The 22,703-nt window shown below is 49.5% G+C and overlaps 1 protein-coding gene and 1 long non-coding RNA gene across 4 annotated transcripts in view; one reads left to right on the top strand and one right to left on the bottom strand.

Annotated features, from left to right (window-relative positions):
* Positions 1-1,540: 1,540 nt before the first annotated feature.
* On the top strand, positions 1,541-13,576 carry VANGL2 (VANGL planar cell polarity protein 2). 3 transcript variants are annotated; one of them, XM_004390190.1, is made up of 7 exons: positions 1,541-1,802; positions 1,941-2,061; positions 5,956-6,563; positions 7,496-7,632; positions 8,129-8,264; positions 12,142-12,373; positions 13,110-13,576. In XM_004390190.1, the coding sequence occupies exons 1-7, from the start codon at positions 1,732-1,734 to the stop codon at positions 13,368-13,370; spliced, it is 1,566 nt and encodes a 521-aa protein (XP_004390247.1). In that variant the 5' UTR covers positions 1,541-1,731; the 3' UTR covers positions 13,371-13,576. The 3 variants fall into 3 exon arrangements, with proteins under 3 accessions (XP_004390247.1, XP_012415098.1, XP_012415097.1); XM_012559644.1 differs by having other exon boundaries at positions 1,732-1,802; positions 7,496-7,636; positions 8,136-8,264; positions 13,110-13,370; XM_012559643.1 differs by having other exon boundaries at positions 1,732-1,802; positions 1,941-2,067; positions 7,496-7,636; positions 8,136-8,264; positions 13,110-13,370.
* A 3,099-nt stretch (positions 13,577-16,675) lies between these two features.
* LOC111819167 (uncharacterized) overlaps positions 16,676-22,703 on the bottom strand; it is a 28,234-nt gene continuing 22,206 nt past the window's right edge. The window contains exons 2-3 of the long non-coding RNA XR_002822922.1: positions 18,946-19,119; positions 16,676-17,987 (exon numbers count right to left, since the gene is read on the bottom strand). This is a non-coding gene — a long non-coding RNA (uncharacterized LOC111819167). The remainder of the gene's footprint in view (positions 17,988-18,945; positions 19,120-22,703) is intronic.

Below are 22,703 nucleotides of genomic sequence, written 5' to 3'. Positions count from 1 at the left end.
CCTGTTTCCAGTCCATACCTGTGTAGCTAAAATCCTTTGAAGACTCCTCATTGCCCTTAGAATAAGACCCAAGCTTTTCACCCCTGGGGTCTTTCAGTAATTTGGCTCCTGGCTTTCTCTTCAGCATCAGCTTCCAGAGCTTTCTCCCTTCCTCAGCTCTATCCCCACTGGCCTTTTTCTTAGTATCTGAACTCTTTCCTGCCTCAGGCCTTCACCGTGCAGTTCCTCTGCTCCTCAGCTTTTCCCTCTTCTCTTTGCCTGGTTAACTCCTCTTTCAGTTCTCTTGAGGTGGCATTTTCGTGGAGAGACCTTCCCGAACCACACAGTTTAAAGAAGCATCTGCATCCCCTAGTTCTCTCTCATAGTTTCCTGCTCTTTTCCTTCCTATCACTTCTACAATTAGTCATTTATGCTTATCTGTTTACCATTTAATGTGCGTTTTCCTCGCTAGCCTGTAAACGTAGGTCTGTTTCACGACTGTATGTATACCCAGGGCCTAGCAAAGTACATGGCTCATAGAAAGTGCTTTAAAAAGATTCGATGGCTCGATGGATAAAGGTAGGAAGTAAGCTCAGAGCATGGTGATGACTGTAGTGGTCAGAGTTGGGGGTCAGAAGGGAAGATAACATTGGGTGCTGGATTAGGTGAGGGGAGGGTTTCTCTGAGAGGTGGGGGCTGGGCTCTGAAGAATGAGTAGGATTTGGATGAGGGCTGGGGAAGAGGAGGTGGAGAAAGACGGGTCATTCTCCTCTGCAGAATTAGAAAGTAAAAGTATAAATAAAAGATGCTGCCCCTCAGCCCATAAGTAGCCAGAGAAACTCAAGACCTTGCCTATTTCAGGATGTTAGGCTTTTGGAGAATGGTTTCTACTTGACTTCTCCTCCTGTCCCCATCACGTTATCAGTAGTTTCTGTCCTCACTTCCACCTCCTAGCACATGTGTGTGCATGCACACACACACACGCACACGCACACACACACACACACGCACACACAGCCTTAATGGGAGCAGCCAACCTGACCTGGCCAGTAACTATGGGTGTGTTTGATGTAGACATTGGGGACATGTTGTCAAGAGAAGTAGCCATAGACAGCCCCCTGTGGGCATGCTCAGGAAGTGTGTGTGTGGAAGCGGGGGGATGGAAGGGCCGGGCAAAGCCTGGGGGTAGTCTTGAATAGAACCCGGCTGTTTTCTGTTCTGTAAGGTCTCCGTTGGTTCAACGTGTCCCCTGGCCAGAGCCTGCCTTCTCCAAGCCCGAGTTTTCCTGGTTGAGACTAGGAAAGCACTGCCCGGATTCTCCCCTCCAGGGTGTCAGGGTTATTCTGCCCTGGGAGCCTTTGCTGGCCCTCTTGCCTTTATCCCTGAACCCTTAGCACAGTCTGGAGGTTCTTTCTAGGAGGCAAGGCAGAAGGACCTGGACCCGTTTGACGGGGCAGGAACATTCTTGGGCAGTGGCTGGGCTCATTTGAGCTTCCTGCAGTGCCCTTTGGGGATGGTCTTGTTTCTGGGAGCTGGATCTAACCAGCTTTTTTTCTCCTTAGGAGCGTCGCTTGATTTTCTCTGAGATACGCCCACCCGTCCAGCAAAATAGAGTCCCTCAGGGTGACGGTTGACTTCCTGAAGGTGCCTCTTGGCCTGAAGAAGCCGGTGCTGAAGGAGGTGGCTGTGGGGCCCCCCAAGAGGCCCCAGCCTGCGGCCCTGGAGCGCTACAAGGCGCGGCGTTCAGACGCCATGGACACCGAGTCCCAGTACTCGGGCTATTCTTACAAGTCGGGTCACTCCCGCAGTTCCCGCAAGCACAGGTGGGTGTGCATGGGAAGGTGACACAGGTGGTAGAAGGAGGGTTGGGGGGCAGCTGAGAGGTGGCAGTGGAGGTGCCTGCTGAGAGGACCCCTTCCTTCCCCTGACCTTCTGTGCCTCCCCCTTGCCTCCTGCTGCAGGGACCGCCGCGACCGACACCGCTCTAAGAGCCGAGATGGGAGCCGTGGGGACAAGTCAGTGACAATCCAGGCTCCAGGGGAACCCCTGCTGGACAACGAGTCCACGCGAGGGGATGAGCGGGTGAGTGTCCAGTGTTTGTCAGTCTTGGATGAACGCTAGAATCATCTGGGGAGCTTTTTAAAAAAAGGTCGATACCTGGATCCTAGTGTCTGGGATGGGACCTGGGCATCAATATTTTTTTCCCAAGGCTGAAGGAACTTAGGGCAAGACCAGGAGTTTTCAGACTGTTCTGGAGACGCTAGAACCTCCATCAGAGAAAGGAGGGGTCTAGAAACTTGGTCTCCTCCATCAGAGGCTGGGTCAGGGAGGGTGTCTTGTGTCCTATTTCCCACTGCTTAGCATCCCAAGCTAGGACCTTGTTACCTAGGGAATTTCAGTAAAGATCCGTTTGGGGGCAGCAGCCTCTTCCTTACCACCAGAGAGAGGGGTGCGGGGACCTAGGCAGTGTTATAGGAATTGGCTAGTTTCTCTGGAGCTGATGCCAGCCAATCAGGCTGGTTGAGAATCTGGGGGAGGCAGGTGGGTGGGGTCTGAGGGAGGGGGCAGAATTTTTTTCTTGAGTCTTAAGGAGTGGGGATTCTAGCGCCCCCTGGTGTCAGCCCGTGGAACAGCACCACCTAGTCTTAGTAGGGAAGGAAGGTGTGGGAGAAGGAGTGAGGCTGAGAGGATGGAGAGGGTACCAGGAGGAGAGCTCTCTGGGACAGAGGTGAGCTGGTTGCTTCTCTTCTAACCTCTTGGTTCACCTGGTAAGGAGCATAGTAGGCGGAGCAGTCCTGTAATACAGCAGACGCAGGATTTATGGCAATACCCAGCTTGTTTATGTCTCACTCCTGTTTTTTCTTGTTGGGAACATCTTAGAAAGCTAGGGGCACCCAGCTCCTTTTTCCTCAGAGGAAATCTCTGGGACTGACATTGGAAATCTCTGGGTCTTGAGAGAAATGTTTTCTTGCCTTTTTCCCAGTGCCTGGCACCTGGCCTCCTGAGGTCTTGAAGTGATCATGAGACGTGTTCATCCCTCTGGTTACTGGGGAAGAGGCCCTCGGAGAGGCTATGCAGTGTGTGTGGGGGTCGCTAGGGTGAGGAGTAGGCCCAGTTCCTTGAGCTGAACACGGTCATCTCATCCAGTTTCTGTCTTCAGATGAGACTCTTCTCCCATCCGGGGGCTGACAGGTCCTCTCTTCGAGTGAGGTGATTGCTCAGCCTGCCTAATCACTGACCCTGCCAGGTCGGCTCCTACACTCCCCATCCGCAGTGTCTCAGCCCTGTAGCCTGAATCCCTTGGGTGGCAGGTTAGGGCTTCCCATCCCTAGGCGGGGCCAGGAGTGAAGGGTGTGGGCACCGAAGGCCGCTGGTGCTCTCGGGACCGCTCTGTGAGATGACCTCCAGCCACTGCAGGGAAATAGCCTGAGTGGACCAAACCCACAAAGGCACCTGGGGACCTCTGCCTGCCCACCCTGTGCCTCCAGAAGGCAGACCCTGTGCTGTGGGCGTTTGGGTGGCCCAGCAGAGCCACTGGGCAGACCAGAGACCCCGAGTGACCTTAAGTCTGCACCTGTGCCTCCCACACTCTGTACGGATCGTTCACCTCCTCCCTCCCATCTGCCCGTGCTCTCTTCTCTTCACCAAACAGCTTTTGGCAGGTCACTCCCTTGATCAGAAGCCTTGAGTGGCTACCTCACGCCTGGAGAATCAGTGCGCGTTGCTTGGCCTGGTGGTGTAGTGCGGCCTGCGCAAGCTCGGCCCGGCCGCTCTCAGCCTCACCTTCCCTGCCGCGCTCTACTCCTGTGTGTGGGTCCCCTGCTTGTGCTCCCGCCTCTCCTGCACCTGACTGTTCCCTCTCGAGCTTCTGCTGAAATCATGGCACCCTGTGGAGGCTGGAGGGAACTTAGGGCAGGATTCTAATATTTTGCTGGGTGAATGATTCATGGGGATCTTGTTAAAAGGCAGGTTCTGGTTCAGTATGTGTGGGCTGGGGCCTGAGGTTCTACATTTCTAATCAGCTCCCAGGAGGTGCCTGTGCTGCTGGTCCCCAGATCACATCTTGAGTAGCCAGGCCTTAGAGATCCTATGGTCCAGTGCTTCTCAACCTTGGATGAACACTAGAATCATCTGGGGAGCTTTTTTAAAAAAAGGTTGATACCCAGATCCCATTCTCAGGGGTAGGACCCGGGCATCAGTATTTTTTTTCTAAGCCCTTTAGGAGATTCTAATGTGTGCAGCTGGGTTGGGAATCATTACTTCAGTCCAACTTTGTCCTGTCACATCACAGCTGCAGCATCTTAGCTGTTCCTGTCCCTGAGGGTCAGCTCAGACCCAGGTTCCTGGGCAGCCTGCCTCTTTCTGTGGGCGGCCTGAGCAGCTCCCACGTGTTTCTCTCCTGCCATCTGCTCCGAGGTTCATCTTGGCACACACAGCTGTCCTTTGTCACTGACCAGTGTAAAAGTTCCCCGAGCGCCCAAGTCTTATACTTTTCATTTTATTATGGTAAAATATTGTCTTAGTTATCTAGTGCTGCTATGATAGAAATACCACAAATGGATGGCTTTAACAAAAAGAAATTTATTCTCTCACAGTCTAGTAGGTTACAAGTCCAAATTCAGGGAATGAGCTCCAGGGGAAGGCTTTCTCTCTATCAGCTCTGGTGGAAGGTCCTTGTGATGCATCGGTCTTCCCTTGGTCTGGGAGCATCTCAGCGCAGGGACCCCGCGTCCAAAGGACACACTCTGCTCCCGGTGCTGCTTTCTTGGTGGTGTGAGGTCCCCTATGTCTCTCTGCTCACTTCTCCCTTTTATATCTCAAAAGAGATTGGCTTAAGACACTGTCTAATCTTGTAGACCTCATCAATATAACTACCACTAATCCATCTTATTACATCGTAGTGATAGAGTATACAACACCTAGGGAAATCACATCAGATGACAAAAGGTAGACAATCATACAATACTGGGAATCAGGACCTAGCCAAGTTGACAGATATTTTGGGGGGGACACAATTCAATCCATGACAAATATATATATATATATATATATATAACAAAACGTTTGGGCCGTTTCAACCATTTTACCTGTATAGTTCAGGGACGTTAATTACCTTCACCGTGCTGTTTAACCATCACTACTATCCATCTCCAAACTTTCTCCTGAGACGTAATAGAAATTCAGTGCGCCCTATGCAATGATGCTCCCCATTTCCCCTCTTCCTTCCATGCCTGGAAACCACTAATAAACTTTGGTCCCTGTGTATCTGCCTGTTCTGGATATTTTATGTGAGTGGGATCACACAGTGTTTGTCCTTTTCTGTCTGACATCTTTCACTCAGCATGTTTTCGAGGTTCATTCATGTCCTAGCATGTGTCCGAACTTCATTTCTCTTTATGGCTGAAAAACCAACTCTTAAACTTCTGATAGAATTCTTGCCTTCCATGTGGGAGTCCGGGGTTCGATTGCCGGCCAGTGCACCTCACGTGCAGCCACCATCTGTCTGTCAGTGGAGGCTTGCATGTTGCTATGATGCTGAACAGGTTTCAGCAGAGCTTCCAGACTAGGACCAGGAAGAAAGGCCTGGTGATCTATCTGAAAATCAGCCAGTGAAAACTCTGTGGATCACAAGGGCCTGATCCACAACCGATCATGGGGATGGCGCAGAATTGGGCAGCATTTTGCTCCGTTGTGCATGGGATCACTGTTGAGTCGGGGCGACTCCACAGCAGCTAACAACAACGACATACTTGTGATATCCGCAGAGGCCAGGTTTGGACACACAGTGGAGCTCAGTAAATACTTGGATGGTTGCGTATTGTTGACTACTCTCTCTTCTTTCTGCCTTCTTTCCCACGCTTCTCTGTCTCTCTCCCATCATCCTTTGTTCTGTTTCCATTCCCCTTCCTTTTCCTCCTCGTCTTCTCCCCTCCCTCCCCCCTCCCCATTGTGCGACCCCCTCCTGCCTGTATGTAGGATGACAACTGGGGTGAGACAACAACAGTCGTGACGGGCACATCTGAGCACAGCATCTCCCACGATGACCTCACGCGCATCGCCAAGGACATGGAGGACAGTGTCCCGCTGGACTGCTCCCGGCACCTGGGAGTGGCGGCGGGGGCCACTCTGGCACTGCTGTCTTTCCTTACGCCGCTGGCGTTCCTGCTGCTGCCCCCACTGCTGTGGCGGGAGGAGCTGGAGCCGTGCGGGACGGCCTGTGAGGGCCTCTTCATCTCCGTGGCCTTCAAGCTGCTCATCCTGCTGCTGGGCAGCTGGGCCCTGTTCTTCCGCCGGCCCAAGGCCTCGCTGCCCCGCGTCTTCGTGCTGCGTGCCCTGCTCATGGTGCTCGTCTTTCTGCTCGTTGTCTCCTACTGGCTGTTCTACGGCGTGCGCATCCTGGACGCCCGGGAGCGCAGCTACCAGGGCGTGGTGCAGTTTGCCGTGTCGCTGGTGGATGCCCTGCTCTTCGTGCACTACCTGGCTGTGGTCCTGCTCGAGCTGCGCCAGCTCCAGCCTCAGTTCACGCTCAAGGTTGTGCGCTCCACGGATGGGGCCAGCCGCTTCTACAACGTCGGCCACCTCAGGTGTGGTGCCTGGGAGCAGGTGGGGGGCAGGTGGGGGGCAGGTGGGGAGGCTGTAAGGCCTGTTACGGCAGGAGGGCATGATGGGAAGGATTGAGTGCTTTGAACATAGTAAGTTTGCAACACTGTTTGCTACTTACTGCCAAGGGGTGTGTGCAGGGTCCTGGGGCAAGATGGGGTGGGAGTTATGAGTTGGGAGGATAGAGCGGGCCATCAGAGATCCGGGATGTCAGAGAGAGTGGACCACAGGGGAGAAAGGTGCGGGGCATGAATAAACTAAAAACCAAACCCGTCGCCGTTGGGTCCATTCTGACTCATAGTGACCCTATAGGACAGAGTAGAACTGCCCCATAGGGTTTCCAAGGAGCGCCTGGTGGATTCGAACTGCCACCTTTTGGTTAGCAGCCAAACTCTTAACCACTTTGCCACCAGGGTTTGGTATCCCTTTTCTAGCCCTTTCTTGGAGGCACAGCTTCTTGTGAGTACTGAGTGAGTGGCCACTGAAATAAGCTGGCCAGAGGAGGGGGTCCCAGATGAAAAATAATGAGAGAGTTCTTTAGTACCTCCTAAATTGTGGGCAAGATGTCTCCTGGGCCATACACAGTTTCAGTAGCATCTCCTGGGTCCTGTAGAGAATCTTCGGGGTGGGGATGCTGGATGTGCATGAGGTGACCCTTGGCTGGGGAGGGGGGACCCAGGCCCAATGCCCTTCCTCCCCTGGACTTCAGCAGAGAAGGACTAGCAGGCCCAGCCCTGGGAAAGGCTCCTATTGGGAGCCTGGTAAGTAGAACTCAGGCCCTGAGCCAGGCTTCTTGGAAGCAGCTTGTCCCCATCCTGTGTCCTTTCCTGCCCCTGCCAACCTGCCCTGATGTGTCCCTTCCCTTGTGCCCCTTGTCTATCCCTTCTCCCTCCCTCTCCTACCGTCTCCCCCACAGCATCCAGCGCGTGGCAGTGTGGATCCTGGAGAAGTATTACCATGACTTCCCTGTCTACAACCCTGCCCTTCTCAACCTGCCCAAGTCCGTCCTGGCCAAGAAAGTGTCTGGCTTCAAGGTGTACTCCCTCGGAGAGGGTGAGCGGCCCTGCTCCTCCCCCTCCTGGTCTCTCCCCAAGCAGGACTCTAAGCCACCTCCTGTCTGTTCTCTCTCCCCCGCTTTCCTTGTTTTCCCCTTTCCCTGGTCCATGTCCCAACCCCTCTGTTCTGTCATTTCCCCTGACTCCAGGTGGCTGGTCTTAGGCTGCTGATTCCACTCGTGGCCCCTTTAGGGTATGGTGTGTCCCCCAGTCTGGCTCCTCTGTGTCGGCTCATCAGCCCTGGTTCTAAGCCATTTGGCCGTCTGAGCTCCGGAGCCTCCTGAACCGGGGAGGAACCTATGTGGACTCATCATTGCTTTCCCAGGGCCACTCCTAGAGGTGGCCAGGAGGGGTGGAGTCGGGGGCATTGCTGGGCGGCGGGAACAGCCTCCTCTGGACCTGACAGGTGTCAGGTTGCTGTCCCTGGAGCTCCTGTATAGGAAGTGAGATCACACTTCAATGTGACCATCCCCTCTCTCCCCTCTCCTGTGCAGAAAACAGCACCAACAACTCCACGGGTCAGTCTCGGGCTGTGATTGCAGCGGCAGCCCGGAGGCGGGACAACAGTCACAATGAGTACTACTATGAGGAGGCTGAGCATGAGCGGAGGGTGCGCAAGCGCAGGGCCAGGTGGGTGCTGGGGAGCAGAGGAGCAGCGAGGGGGCTGTGGATGGGCTTTGGGGTATGAGTAGGCTGGATAAGGGAAGACCAAGGGGCTTCTGTGACTGCTGAAAATAGAAGAGCAATGGTAAGATGGGTGGTGGTGGTGTGTTTGTGCATGTTAGTTTCCTGTTGCTGCCCATCACCACACACTCAAAGGCTGTAAAACAACACACATTGATTATCTCACAGTTCCATGGGTTGCGGTTAACTGGCTCCTCTGCTCAGGGCTCGCAGGCTGAAATCAAGGTCATTCTCATCTGAGGCAGAGTCCTCTTCCAAGTTCATTGGTTGTTTGAGAGTTCATTTCTGGGCACAGGGCCCCCCATAAGTAGTTCACAACACAGCAGTTCGCTTTTTCTTTGAGGCCAGCAGGAACATGTCTCTCTCTGACTTCTTCCTTCACCAGCTGGAGAAAACTCTGCTTTTAAAGGGCTTGTGTGATTAGATCAGGCCCATTGGGATAATCTCCATATTTTAAGGTCAACTGACTTGGGACTTAAATTACATCCACAAAATCCCTTTACCACAGAACTAGAGTGTTTGATCGAATAACCAGGGCTGGGAATCTTGGAGGAGCCTTTCTAGAATTGTATCTACCACAGTGGAGTAGGGACCCAGTGAAGGATGTGAGCTTCACCTGCAACAGAGGGACTGAGGCTACAGTAGACCTGCCAGCATGTGATGCCTGCAGAAAATGAGGTTCTAGGACCCATGTCCTGATACATTTTTAAATGCTATCCTCACTTCTTCCTGTTCACACTTATGTGCACTTAAGTCATGTCTGAAAGACCTTTCTGGGTGCCTGCTGTAGCCAGCACTTTGCCTTGGTCTACTGGGATTTCCACGAGGAGTTGAAGAGTGCTTCTTTCTCCTTCCTGCTCAGGGACTTTCTTGCCCACCCTCCCCTCTGCCCCTCCTCCCACAGGAACTCCAGGCTTGGAGGAGGGGAAGGTAGCCCTTGCCCTGTTCTTACACAGGGTTGGTGTCTCTGCAGTGGATCAAAGATCACCAACCCCCTGTCTGTGACATTATAGCATGTCTTCAGTTGTCTCAGAAGTGGCCCTCTTGGGAAGAAACCAGTGGTCCTCCACCCCCAACCCTGCCCCTGTATTTTCCGCTCTGACTAAGGTCTTTTGGTCTTCTGTGCTGCCACCACTCTTCTTGGCCCCGAAGGGGCACCTTCCTTCCCCCATTACATTAGTTGTAACCAGGAGAAAACTTTTTCCCTTGGTTCACCTGGAACACAGGGATCTTTTCGAAAGGAACTTTACTGAGAAACTCAGGGGAAGCAAAAAAATAAAAAGAAACTGAAGAAATACTTTAAAAATGGCTTGGCCGAGGCGCCTGATGTCCTCGTCTAACTTCACAAGGGGGAAGGAGAATCAAGATCACCAGCCCAAGGCTGATGCCTATGAGGCGGAGGTCAGTCATGCCTCCTATCTCTGCCATCTTTACCTCTGACACCAGCCGTCCCTCCTGTGGCACTCTGCTTCTCTGCTGAGTTTGATAAGTTGTTGCAGTGGTCACATAGAACTCACAGGCAATGCTCACGATTATGTTTATTAGGGAAGTAACAGGTTGGGGAGTTCTGGTGGTGTAGTGGTTAAAACCGAAAGGTCGGTGGTTTGAACCCATCAGCTGCTCTGTGGGAGAGATGTGGCCGTCTGCTTCTGTAAAGATTTACAGCCTTGGAAACCCTATGGGGCAGTACTTCTCTGTCCTATAGGGTCACTATGAGTTGGAATCGACTCAGTAGCAATCAGTGGGTTTAACAGGTTACAATTTAGGTTCAGGAATTCTCGGGATACAGTTTTTTGATCAGGAAAGCCTCTTCCCAGCTGTGCCCACAGGCAAGCCTCTCTCTGCCCCCTTGGCCTCTGCCCTGCTCGGGCAAATGTTACAAAGCTCTTTTAGCTCTGCCACGAAGTGCCCAGAGGCACCCCACTCCACCAGCAAGCCTCATGCCCGAAGGCACTCAGCTTTCTCGTCCAGTCCCACTGTGCCGACTCCTGCCTCTGCTGCCGCTGTTTCTCTGTTGCTGCTTCTCTCCGTCTTTGGTGTTATAGCACTCTCTCTGTTTCTCTCTATCTCTTGTCTCCTGGTTCCAGGAGCTTCTCGGTGCAGGGACCCTTGGTCCAAAGTATGCACTCCACTCTTGGCTCTTCTTTCTTGGTGGTGGTGAGATCCTCTCCTCCCATCTCTGGGATGGCTCATTTTAAGCCTAGCGGGATGGCAAAACTGACTAATCCCTTTGTTAGGGTTCCCTAGGCCTTATTTGCATAGTGCCACTGAATTACTGTGTGTGAGTCACAGTGACTGTGGCTGTAAAGGCCATATCAAGCAGTTCATTGCACTGCACATACAGAGATCCACACAATGACTTAACCAGTTGCCATCAAGTCACTTGTAGCTCATGGTGACCCCATGTGTGTCAGAGTAGAAGTGTCTTTCACAGGGTTTTCAATGGCTGTTTTTTTGGAAATAGATTGTCAGGCCTTTTTTCTGAGACACCTCCAGGTGGACTTGAACATTTAACCTTTTGGTTAGCAGTCAAGGGTGTTAACCGTTTGTGCCACCCAGGGATTCCACGCATTTACTTAGCCTAGGCTAACTGAAGTTCCCAGGTTCCTGGGTTTCCAGGTTCCTGGGCATACAGGGCTCATTTCCTTTTCTTGTCCTGTCATGTCAGGCTCGTCCTGCTGTTAGGTCAGGTGGGTTTTATTTTGTGTTTTGGACCGCAGTTGCTGAGAATTGGGTTCATCACACTTCTCAGTTCTTAACACATTGTCATCACAGGCTTCCTCCCTGCTCTGTATCCTACTTCCTTTTTCCTTCGCCAGTCCCCACCCTCATCCCATCCCCTTATTTTAGTCCCACTCTTCAGTGTTTGATTCCTTAAAACCTGTTGGTATTCTTGTCCAGATTTAGTGTTGGTTTGTGTGTCTATATGTTTTAATGTAAATTTACTTCTTTTTCCTGCTTCTCCCCTTCCTCCTCTTAACACTGTGTTTTGGAATGCACCCACATTGTATAAACATCCAGTTTGGTGCTTCTTAACTCTGCATAATAGTTCGTAGACTACTCCTAACACCCTCACCGGTATTTGGATTATAATCCTCTTCCTAATTTTCCCCAGTTTGATGGATAAGTAGTACTTCATTCATGTTCTAATTTGCATTTTTATAATTACTAGTGAGTGATTGCTTCATATATTTGTAGCCATTCAGGCGCCTTGTGAATTGCCCATTTTTCTATTGAGTTGGTGTCTTTCTCTTGATTTGTAGTGAACTCTTTGCATATTCTGAGTATTAATTCCTTTTTGGTTTTACATGCTGCATATATTTTCCCATCGGATGTCAGAGAATATTGCTCATGCTATGATGTATTGAATTGAAATCTATAATTTTGATGTAATCATATCTGCTCATTATTCACCTTATGAAGAATGATTTGGGGATCTTATTTAAGAAGGTTTTTTTTCCTAGGGTTTGATGGAATACTCAGTCTTTCCCATAGCCAGTTCCTAGCTGTCTCTGGGTTTGACACCATATTTGTCCTCTTTGAGTCCCTAGGCTGGGCTCACTGAGCTGTGTAGCTGTTTCTTGTCCCTGGGGAGGAAAGGCTTTTCATGCCACACACACACGCATGCACACAGACAGACACACACAGACACAGACACACAGACACACACACACACCTTCCAAGAGTCCAGCCCGTGGCCTGAGATCGGCTTATATTGCTTCAGGGGGAGCACAGAGACCTGACCTTGCTCAGGCTGCTGGTGGGCTGGGACGAGGGGAAGAGGAGAGGTGGGTGTCTGGTCCAGACCCCTCCTGTCCTCCAGGCTTGTGGTGGCGGTGGAGGAGGCCTTCACGCACATTAAGCGGCTGCAGGAAGAGGAGCAGAAGAACCCCAGGGAGGTGATGGACCCCCGGGAGGCAGCGCAGGCCATCTTCGCATCCATGGCCCGTGCCATGCAGAAGTACCTCCGGACCACCAAGCAGCAGCCTTACCACACCATGGAGAGCATCCTGCAGCACCTCGAGTTCTGCATCACGCATGACATGACGCCCAAGGTCGGCCCCTTCCTCTTTCCCCAGCTCTGGCTCTCCCTCTTCCCGTATTCTTTCCGTTCTTTCTCTCTTCTCCACTTCCTCCTCATAGTCTCTGCTCACCCCTATCCCAACCATTGCATTTCTGCATGGGGGGAAAAAGCACTTGAGTGGATGAGTAGAGCCGGGGCTTAGGGGTTCTTGGGGGGATGGACGAGACCTAGCCCTCATCAAGAGCTCTGGGATTTCAGTGTCCTTATCCAGATCCACCCACCAGATAGTCTTTCCTTGTTTTAAGCCATTGTCCATCCCTCAACTCTATTGCCAGTTTGCTAGAATTGCTCCCCCTGAGCCACCCTTGGTGAACCGGTGACTTAAGATGCTACAGTTTAGTTATGACACCTCTGGATTCCTCCTCGTGCAGACCAGCTTGGTGTTCACCATACCAGAGGTATGGAGAAGAAGGAAGAATTAGAGAGGGCTTGTCCAGGTCATAGCATGGTGGATACGGGGAGAAGAACACAGGAGAGCTGAGTTCCAGTCCTGATCCTGTTGAGCCACATTGCCTCTGTGGGCCGTGGCTTCCTTATTCATTAACCAGGATCTGAATCAGATTCTCTAACATTCTAGATTTTAACTCATATTCATAGAATGAGCTGGGGCATCTTGGCTTGGCTCTTAAGAGCTGTGTCCTCAGGGGATGAAAGATAATGGAATGGGTGGGGAGAGATTCCTATGCAGCCCATTCTTCCCTCCTCAGGCCTTTCTGGAGCGGTACCTGGCGGCCGGACCCACCATCCAGTACCACAAGGAGCGCTGGCTGGCCAAACAGTGGACACTGGTAAGCGAGGAGCCAGTGACCAATGGGCTCAAAGATGGCATCGTCTTCCTTTTAAAGCGCCAGGACTTCAGCCTGGTGGTCAGCACCAAGAAGGTTCCCTTCTTCAAACTCTCCGAGGAATTTGTGGATCCCAAGTCGCACAAGTTTGTCATGAGGCTGCAGTCTGAGACCTCCGTGTGACTCTGCAGTGGGAGGGGAAGTGGGAGACTCTGAGAGGCCCCTGAGGTTGGCGGGAGGGCCTTGTTCTCAGGCCTGGCCACATTCCCGCGGCCTTTCTTCCTCTTGCTCTTGTTTTTTTACTTGAATTAACTTACCCCCGCCCTGTTCCTTGCTTTACCCTACGTGATCCCTGAGAGACCATCCTGCTGCCAACAGTACCTGGGAAGTCCCCGCTGCTTTTTTTCCCTTCACTTTTGTATCCCTCCAGGCCTGCAGGAATCAGTGCCTCTCTCCCTCCCTCGCCTTCCCTTCCCTTTGCCCGGATGACAGTCCCCTCTAAAAGGGCAGGACCCTCCCAATTGTACCCTCTCCCTCCTGAGACCCCACTCACAAACCCAGGTTCTTGCAGCAGTTCTTTCCAGTAGCCCCTGTGAGTTTTTCTCTTGGGGGCAAGGACAGGATTCCAGAGAACCGTGGTGCCAAGCCCCTCCAAGGCGTACTCCAGAGGGAGGTGAAACCATCCCTCCTGACCACTCGCCCCACCATCCCAAACCATGAGGTCTTGGGGCAGGGATGCTCCTGGGTCCTCCCACATTGCTCCAGAGTTAGGATTCTCCCTGCCAAGGTTATTTGCTTCTAGCTGTTAGAGCCTCCTTCCCCGGCCACATCCACTTTGAGCAAGGAAAGAGCCTTCCTTTACCTTCAAATCTCCACTTTCCTTTTCTGATTTGTATGCTCACATGTGACCGCAGGCAAACTGAGGCAGAAACCCTTTTCTGGGCCTTGGGGGAGGGTACCTTTCTTCCAACTGTCTTTCCTAGACAGCACCTGAGGGGAAGGGCAGGACAGAGCCCTGGGGTCTAAAGGGACCCTGTGAACGTCACTGACCCCTGCCCTGTGAACTTACCCTCATCCTTCCCAGCCAAGGGTGACCTGCAGATATTACAGACTCAGTGGTGTGCAGACCCTGACTCAACCACCGTGGTCTTAGAGAAACGTTTTCCTTTCCCTCACCAGCCACCCCAGTCCCGCTGCTTCTCCTCACAGCTCCAGAGACAGCGGCCTCACCTCTTTGTGGTGGTGGGAGCCGGCAGCCCCTCCTCATCCCCTGCCTTAAATCCAGTTCTTTGCCTCAGGGCTCTCCTTTCCTTGGCTGTCCAGGACCCCCTTCTCTCTCTCCCTGCCTGGTTCTCTGGGCACTGGCCTCCCTCTGTATTGGGGTGAGGGACCAGCATTGCTGCCTTTTGTGGGCCCTCAGCCCCTCACCCCATTTACCTTACATACTTTCTGCACCAAATCCACTTTCTCAATAGTTCAGGGCTCATTTTGAGGAACATTCTCTGGCCTTCTAATACATATTAGTAGTGTAAATATGAGCCTGGACACCTTTAAATTAGGTGGTTTTAGCCAAGGGGTGTAGAACTAGGGAGCACCCATCTCCATCCAGCCAGGATCCATGTGGAGGACTAGTTCTGATGGCTGGGATGGAACATGCACTTGGGCCACACAACAACAACAAAACCAAACCCACTGCTGTCAAGTGGATTCCGACTTACGGCGACCCCTTGTGTTACATAGTAGAACTTCTCCATAGAGTTTTCTTGGCTGTAATCTTTATGGAAGCAGATCACCAGACCGGTCCTCTTAACACTCACAACACCCTTGATAGGCCCTCCTCTCCCCTAGAGAACTCACTGGTACTTGCCTTGCAGAGTGCACCCTGGGGTGAGATTCCCACTGCCCTCTCCCCAGGGAGACCTCCTCTGTGGTAGCAGCCCTGGGATGATGGAGCCCAGTGCTGGGCAGGGTTTCTCCTGCTGCCCGTTCTGAAGAGGCACATCCATCCCCTCCACCATTTAGTAGAGAGGGCTTTTCAGCCACTGCTTGCCTTGTCCCTGTGGGGTGGGCTGCAGGGCTGCTTTAGGCAGGGCCTCCTGATCAGCCTTGGACTGGGGCTGTGGGTCTTTGGGGAGGCCTGTGTGAAATGCATCCTGTCCTGGGGCTTCTGGGAAGGTATTTTTTCTTCTCTTCAAAAACCTGGTTTCAGAGGAGGCCTGCTGGGTTACATTTCTAAATACCTCACTATCCTGGAAAATGGGGCATGGATGGTGATTGGGGTCACTGCTTTTGGGGGCAGGAGTAGGGTGTGGTGTGGTTTGAGGAGCGGGTTGGGGTGGGGAAAGGGAATGTGTTTGGGGTCTTAGTGGCTGCCCTTGGTTAGGGGCGAGGGAGTGTTAATTTTAAGAACCTGCCATGTTTTTAATCACTGTGATTTTTTTCATTCCCTTTTCCTACAAGAAAAAGAAATTGTGTCCCCCAACGATCTTTCTAAGCACTAAGGGCTGTGACTGAGAATGGTATCGTTTTGGTCCTTTGTGTCAGAACTGTGGTATCTTTGTCTCCTTATTATTATTATTTTTATTATTATTTGTTAAAGCGTCAGGATGAACTGTCACGTGTATGGGTGTGTGTTTGTCTTTTGCTTCTCTTCCCGGGAAGCTGTCTTCATGATGTGAACTACTGTGGGTGGGCAGCGACTCAGGCCCTCTGAGCACGGTTTCCCCGCTTTGCCTGGCCCACCGCTTGCTGGATTTTCTCCTTCTCCCACCGCGGCGTCCATCGGCGTGTCCACCTGTTACAGCCCCCTCCCCGTATTGCCGCAGGGGGTGCTGTGGCTGGGCCTGTGTTTTCTATGACTACATGTATCCTAGTTCATCCAACCATACCTAGTTCGCCCTTCTTTCCCATTACCTTGGCGCACCTGCCTTTTGCCGTCCACACAGGACACCGGGCCTCAGTCCTTCCCCTACCTCTCCACTCTGCCGCTGTCTCACTGGTCCCGGTCCCCTAAACTAGCCTTTTGTGCTCTCTCTGCTTGTTCTTGTATATTTCCACCTGTCATCTTTCATTTTCTCCTTCTTGCCCTCTTTCATTTCGGCCCTTAATTGCTCGTTCCCTGACCCCTGCCTTCAGTATTCCTGCTGCAAACGCTGTTACAGCACCTGGGGTGAGCCATGGGGATCCCCATGGGGATCTCATCTGAGACATCTGTTTTCCAGAGTTTCTCTTCTCTCCTTGTCCTTTGGGCCCAGATGAGCTCCCTTGCCCCTCCATAGTGTCTGTCAGTCTGTCTGTCTTCTTCTTCTGCTCCCCCCATGGGGCAGTATCTGCTGATGGATTCAATTCTGTTGTGTGATTGTTGTGATTCGTCCTTCCGTGCGTGAAAGGAACGGGTTTTTTTTTTTTTTCTGAGTCCCCTCCAAGTGAGATTGTAAATGTAGACTTTTCCACTGTTGGATCTAGATTTTGTTTTTTTTTTTTGGGTTACAGAGCTGAGACCTTGTGCATGCATGTAGAAAATTGTAAAATGTAAATTCTTTTTTTTTTAATATATAAAAAGCTTGTTTTTACAGTTTGCAGTGGATCTAAACATTATGGCAAATTTAGGGATTTTTTTTCTTAAACATAGGAACTAAAACTGTACAAATTTTTTTTATATATATAAAATAAAGACATTTGACTTTTGTGGGGGCATTCTGTTGCTTTGCTTTTGTGACAGGTAATGGGAGCAAAGACAGGGCCACAGTGGAAGCAGAAAGGGAAGAGTGAATCTATGCTCTTTGTTCAGGGAGTGGATGGGGCAGCAGGGGGCAGTGTAAGCTTGTCATTGCTCCAGGGATCTTCAGGATGTGTTGGGCGAAAGTGGGAAAATGGAAATGGAAATTACTTATTCTGAACCCTGATTCTGAGGAGAGAGAAAGGTAGGAAGGAGAGGACTTAGCTGCTCCCTGGGGTAGTTGTAAGGATAAAGAAGAAGGAAAGATTACTTCTGGGTAGATTCTCTGGAGCAATTTGTATGGCTTGTGTGTGTGTGTATGGCTCCAAGGTGATGGGTGGGAGTAGGGTCTCTAGGACAGAAGACACCACAGCAATTTCAGAGAAGCAAAAGCTTATAACATTACATTTCGTCAAGAAAAATTCCTGAAGCATGTCTCTTATTTCTAAATATGTATACTGTTATCTCTCTCACCCTTTAGACATTACACAAAAGAATATTCTAGCAAAAACTGTTTATTTAAAATGAAAATGTTAGCCGGCACTGTGGTGCTTGTAATAGAACATCAAGCCTTTTTCCCAGCTCTGTCCAGACCTGACCTTTTCTCTGTGAATTTGGGCAAAATACTTAGCATGTAAACAGCCTTCTAAGGTTAAAAACAAACAGACCCCTCCCCCATCCCATACTTTCCCAGACTCTGGGGATGTAGTCCCTGGGTGATGTAAAGGGTTAATGCACTCAGCTGCTAACCAAAAGGCTGACAGTTCGAATCCACCCAGTGGCACCTCGGGAGAAAGTCCTGGCAACTTACTGAAAAATCAGCCATTGAAAACCCTATGGATCTCATTTCTACTCTGACACACACATGGGGTCACCATGAGTTGGAATCGACTCGATGGCCCCTGGTACGACTGAAGATGCAAAGATAAGAGAGGCTTGGTCCTTGTCCTGGAGGAGCACCCAGTCTCCAGGAGGTGACAGACCCAGTAACCTCATGTCAGACTGCATGGGTCCTGAGTGTTCACAGGCAGTGTGCAGAGACCAGCCCCAGCTGGATTCCAAAGAGGTCAGTGATCTTCCTCCTTCAAGAAATTTAGGAAGTTTGTTTAAGAACCAAGAGGGAACAACACAGTCTCCATGAGGGAAGGGACTTTATTTTGTTCATCTTAGCATCCCTAGCATCTACACCAGTTCCTCACGTATAGTTGGTGCTCAGTAAAAAATCTGCAAATGAATTAAAAAACCTAAATACAATAAGGGCATAGAAAAGATCCTATACTTGCTTCTTCTCCCTTTAAAATTGCACTCAAATCTTTCTCATGCAAAAACAAACAAAAAACTGGTTGCTTGAAACTGTATCCCCTGTTCTCACAGCTCTGTCCTTTTTGTAACCAGGCTTATACAGGAACAGTTTCTTGTTTTCAGTTCTTCATCTCAGAGCTAACTTTTGACTTATTGTGACCAAATTTCCACCCCAGCATGCCTCCGAAATTATTGCTCCGAATGGCCAACTTGAATATATACCTTTTAAGTTTAGTAAGACTTTCCTCAGAGTCCCTGGGTGGAGCAAACAGTTAAGCAGTCAACGGCTAGCTGACAGGTTGGCGGTTTGAACCCACCCAGAGGTGCCTCGGAAGATGGGCCTGGCAATCTGCTTCTGAAAGATCACAGCCTTGAAAAGCCCAGAGAGCAGTTCTACTCTGCACACTTGGGGTCATCATAATTCAGAATCGACTCAACAGCAACTAACAACAGGTTTTTATTCAGTGCCTACAATGCTTATTCAGTGCCTGGTACTAAAGTACTTTGGTTTGTAAAGATATTCGGTCCTGCCCTCACTGAGCTAACTTTTTGTGGAGCCTTAAAGAGTCTGTATTTAACCTCACAGGCCTCCTCTCCTAACTCTGGCCCAGGAATTAATAGATTTTAGGCAGATCTCAGTATTTCGTCTATGGGATCGTGTTTTCTCCAGTGGGTTGCTGAAAGCATAAGTAATAAACCCAACCATTTGTCATACAATAGGGTATTTGTAACTTTTACCTGAAAGGACGTGTTTTCCGTGGAAGTATCTCACGTATCACTGAAGATGGGGACTCAGCTTGGTAGATTATCAGGACTATGCAAGGGACTTTTCCTTAGCATTGCTGCCCAGATGTGATTTTCTGGCTTCTGCCTTTGAAACGCATCCAGGAGAGGGAATTGTGGACTGGGGCCCTGGGTGAAGAGACGTAAGCATCTTTAGTTGTAGTTCTTAGTGATTCCTTAGTAATTTTTTTGTTTGGGTCAGTTTAATGGCTTCTACAGAACTGTAAGCCTGCAGTTTAAAATAACCCCTGACTTCTTATTTGTCAGTTTGAGCATGTGATGGAAATGCTCTTCCGATCACTAGGAGGCCGGGGTGGGGCAAGTCAGCCTTTGGAAAACCATTGCAGCATTAGTGCACAAGTGGTCATGGAAGATGCTAGAGAGATAGTTTAAAACAACAACAACAAAAACTAAACCAGTTGCCATTGAATTGATTTGACCCCATGGGGTTTTCAATGGCTTATTTTTCAGAAGTAGTTTGCCAGGCCTTTCTTCTGAAGAGAGATAGTAAAGGACCATCCAAATAGTAGAAAGATCTTGGAAGACAGTCTTCCTTGTCCAGCTCCCCAATTTCTCTTCAGGCTGAGAATCCAGTCCATTTTTCCTGTTTTAAAGGATAGGCAAAGGGCAGAGCAGACATGGTATCCTAGTAGCTCTTAACAGCAAATGCCAAATAGTAGGAGAAAGGACTAGTTTAGAGTTGGGGAAAATTGGGCCAGCCATTGACTTCTTTCACTTCTCAAGTTTTTAGGAAACCCTGTTCTAGGCAATGGGATGCAAAGATAAATAAAACATTGCCCCACCCTAGGAGCTCATGGAGCTTTGACTCAGTATAATTGGGAAATTTTATTATTTTGTAACCTGTTGTAGCCAACCCAAGGAAGTAAAGTATTCCCTAGAGATGGTAAAGATCTTCTGAAGCCATCATTTTGGGAGTGCATTGAGCTTGATAGATAAGTTATTTTGATGTCACCAACCCAAAAAAGAGCCATCTGCACTCTTTGATATCCTATAAGGGTACCTTCTGTTGTGTCCTGCCCCTTCTCTTCTGCTTGCTTTTGGACACAGTCCATGCGACTCCCTTACCCAGGACAAACGTGGTTAAAAGTGAAAGTGCATGCTATTGCCTCTGGGTCCCTTAAACTGTGTCACTGTGGAGCTTGGAAATCTGCTAAAGACAAACAAAGAGAAAAAAGGAGGGTCTGGTAGTCCATCAACACAGTGCCAGCTGAAAATTTGCACGGAGAACTTAACTTGGTGGGGGGTTTTGCGCCTTTCAATTTCCTGTTAATGTTTCTTTCTTTCTGATATACGAATGTGTGATTTGATGGTATGGTTGACAGATAGTTTTTTACTCCAATAAAGAACTGTTGCTGAAGGACTGCTTGTCTTCTGCGTATTTGTGGTTGTTGGTCTCTGTCGAGTTGATTCCTACTCATGGTGACCCCATGCCTATTTACTTCAATCCTAATACAGCATCTCTAGCCTCAAGATGGAATCCAGTCAAAAAAGCAGGGAAAGCTGACCTTGTAGATTCTGTTATCAGGGACTGGTCAGCAATTTGGTACTTATGGTTTGGACCGTATTGAAGGATTTGTCACCAGGTAACCTGCTTCCTGAGATTGCAGTGTTTTTTGTTGTTAGCTGCCATCCCGTCGACTCCGACTGATGGCAACCTTACGTACAACAGGGCTAAACGGTGCCTGGTCCTGTGTCATCCTCACAGTTGCCAGCATGTTTGAGTCCATCGCTGCATTTACTGTGCAATCCATCTCACCGAAGGTCTTCCATGCCCTCCTTGGCCCTCTACTTCAGCAAACGTGATGTCCTCCTCTAGCAATCGATCCCGCCTGATAATGTATCCCAGCCAGTCAGACGGTGTTCTGTTGTGATCCATAAGGTTTTCATTGGCTCATTTTTGGAAGTAGATTGCCAGGCCTGTCTTCCTAGTCTGTCTTAGTCTGGAAGATCTGCTGAAACCTATTCACAAGGGGTAAGCCTGCTGGTATCTGAAATACTGGTGGCGTAGCTTCCAGCATCATAGCAACCTGCAAGCCACCACAGTACAACAAACTGACAGATGGGTAGTGGAATGTTTAGGTGGTTTTAATTCTCTCTTGAGGTAGGCCGCCAAAGTAAAGCTTCTCAAACTTTAATTGTGCATATGACAAGTGTGTATATCACTTGCAGATTTTGTAGAAAGGCAGATTCTGATTCAACAGGTCTGGAGTAGAGCCTGAGACTCAGCATTTCTGACAAGTTCCTACGTGATGCTGCTACAGCAAATCTTCTGCAGACCTTACCTTGAATCAAAACCCGTTGCCGTTGAGTCGCTTCCAACTCATAGTGACCCTAGAGGACAGAGTAGAACTACCCCCTAGGGTTTCCAAGGAGAGGCTGGTGGATTCGAACCGCAACCTTTTGGTTAGCAATCAAAGCTCTTAACTACTGTGCCACCGGGGCTCCTATCTTGAGTAGCAAGGCCCTAAAAGAAGCTTTATGTACCCATGACAGTTTGAGGGGCCCAAACATTCCTTACTCTAAGATATTTGATCTAAGAGATCAAAATTGTTAAGAGATCTAAATTTCGCGAATGTAATCAATAGCTTGGTATTTAAGTCAATGTTGCTTATGTTATAGAATTGCACCATGTATATCAAATTGTGATTTTATGGAACTTTCAAATGATATGTTGCGAGATGGCCTCATGTGTGAGTTGATGCAGAAACAGTTCAGTGGACCCCTTAACTGATCTAAACAAGACGTTTATAATGATGCAAATAAGAGCCAAGCTGGTAAGACTATCACTAAAGGCCACAGAGATGGAAGGAATGGTTTACAATATAAATAACCTACAGGCAGAAACTTCTTGCCAACATGATCAGTAGAACAGAGGGAATTCAGTAGTTTTCCCAAGTTTTGGAGAATTTCAGATAAGATGCCTTACTGTATTTCAATATGTCTATGGGTGTGGAATGAAAGTAAACCATGATCATCATATATTGATATCCTGGAAATACCGTCTCCAAGTGCTTTGCTAAAGTCATGATCACTACACAAACTTCAAGGTCATAATGGTTATGTCATTGATTGGAAGCAGCTTTCTCTGTGTTCAGTGCTTTTCACTCATTCAGTCATCCGACAGATATTTGTTGAGCACATTCTGTGCCAGACACTGGTGATATGGCAATAAATAACTCAGATGTGGTCTAATTCTCAAACAGATACTGATCACAGAATTTCAAATGTGATGGATGTACTAAAGGAGCAGAGGGGGCTGTGGGATCTTATACAGAAATAGGACCCTAACCCCGTGGGAAGGTTTTCTTGGAAGAAAAAAAAAAAAAAATCATTTCAGCTCCGTGGAAAAATTTCTGCTTAAAAGGGTGGGGTACAAACACTCTTTGACCAGAAGACCCTCCTCTTTCTCTTTAATGAGGAAACAGCAAAGAATTGCTGTTTAAGAAAAGAGTGTCAGAATTACTGGGCCTTAGGAAGTTATTAATAGATTTCCCGGAGAACTTACTGAGTGTTATTTTATTAGAAGCCAGCCATGGCAACAGAAATAAATGTTATAAATGAAGCGTTTATTCTAAGGATAAAATAAAAAGAGGGAAGGGGAAGAATTAGAACATCTAATGTACCCTGCTTATACATACTTGGTGGACTACACCAGTTGTTTAACGCTAAAGAGAGGAAGAATTTGTGGAAAC

The sequence above is a fragment of the Trichechus manatus genome, unplaced genomic scaffold (genome assembly GCF_000243295.1).
Source record: "Trichechus manatus latirostris isolate Lorelei unplaced genomic scaffold, TriManLat1.0 scaffold00288, whole genome shotgun sequence".
NCBI classification, from domain to species: domain Eukaryota; kingdom Metazoa; phylum Chordata; class Mammalia; order Sirenia; family Trichechidae; genus Trichechus; species Trichechus manatus.
This window is presented reverse-complemented; position numbering and strand designations above follow the sequence as displayed.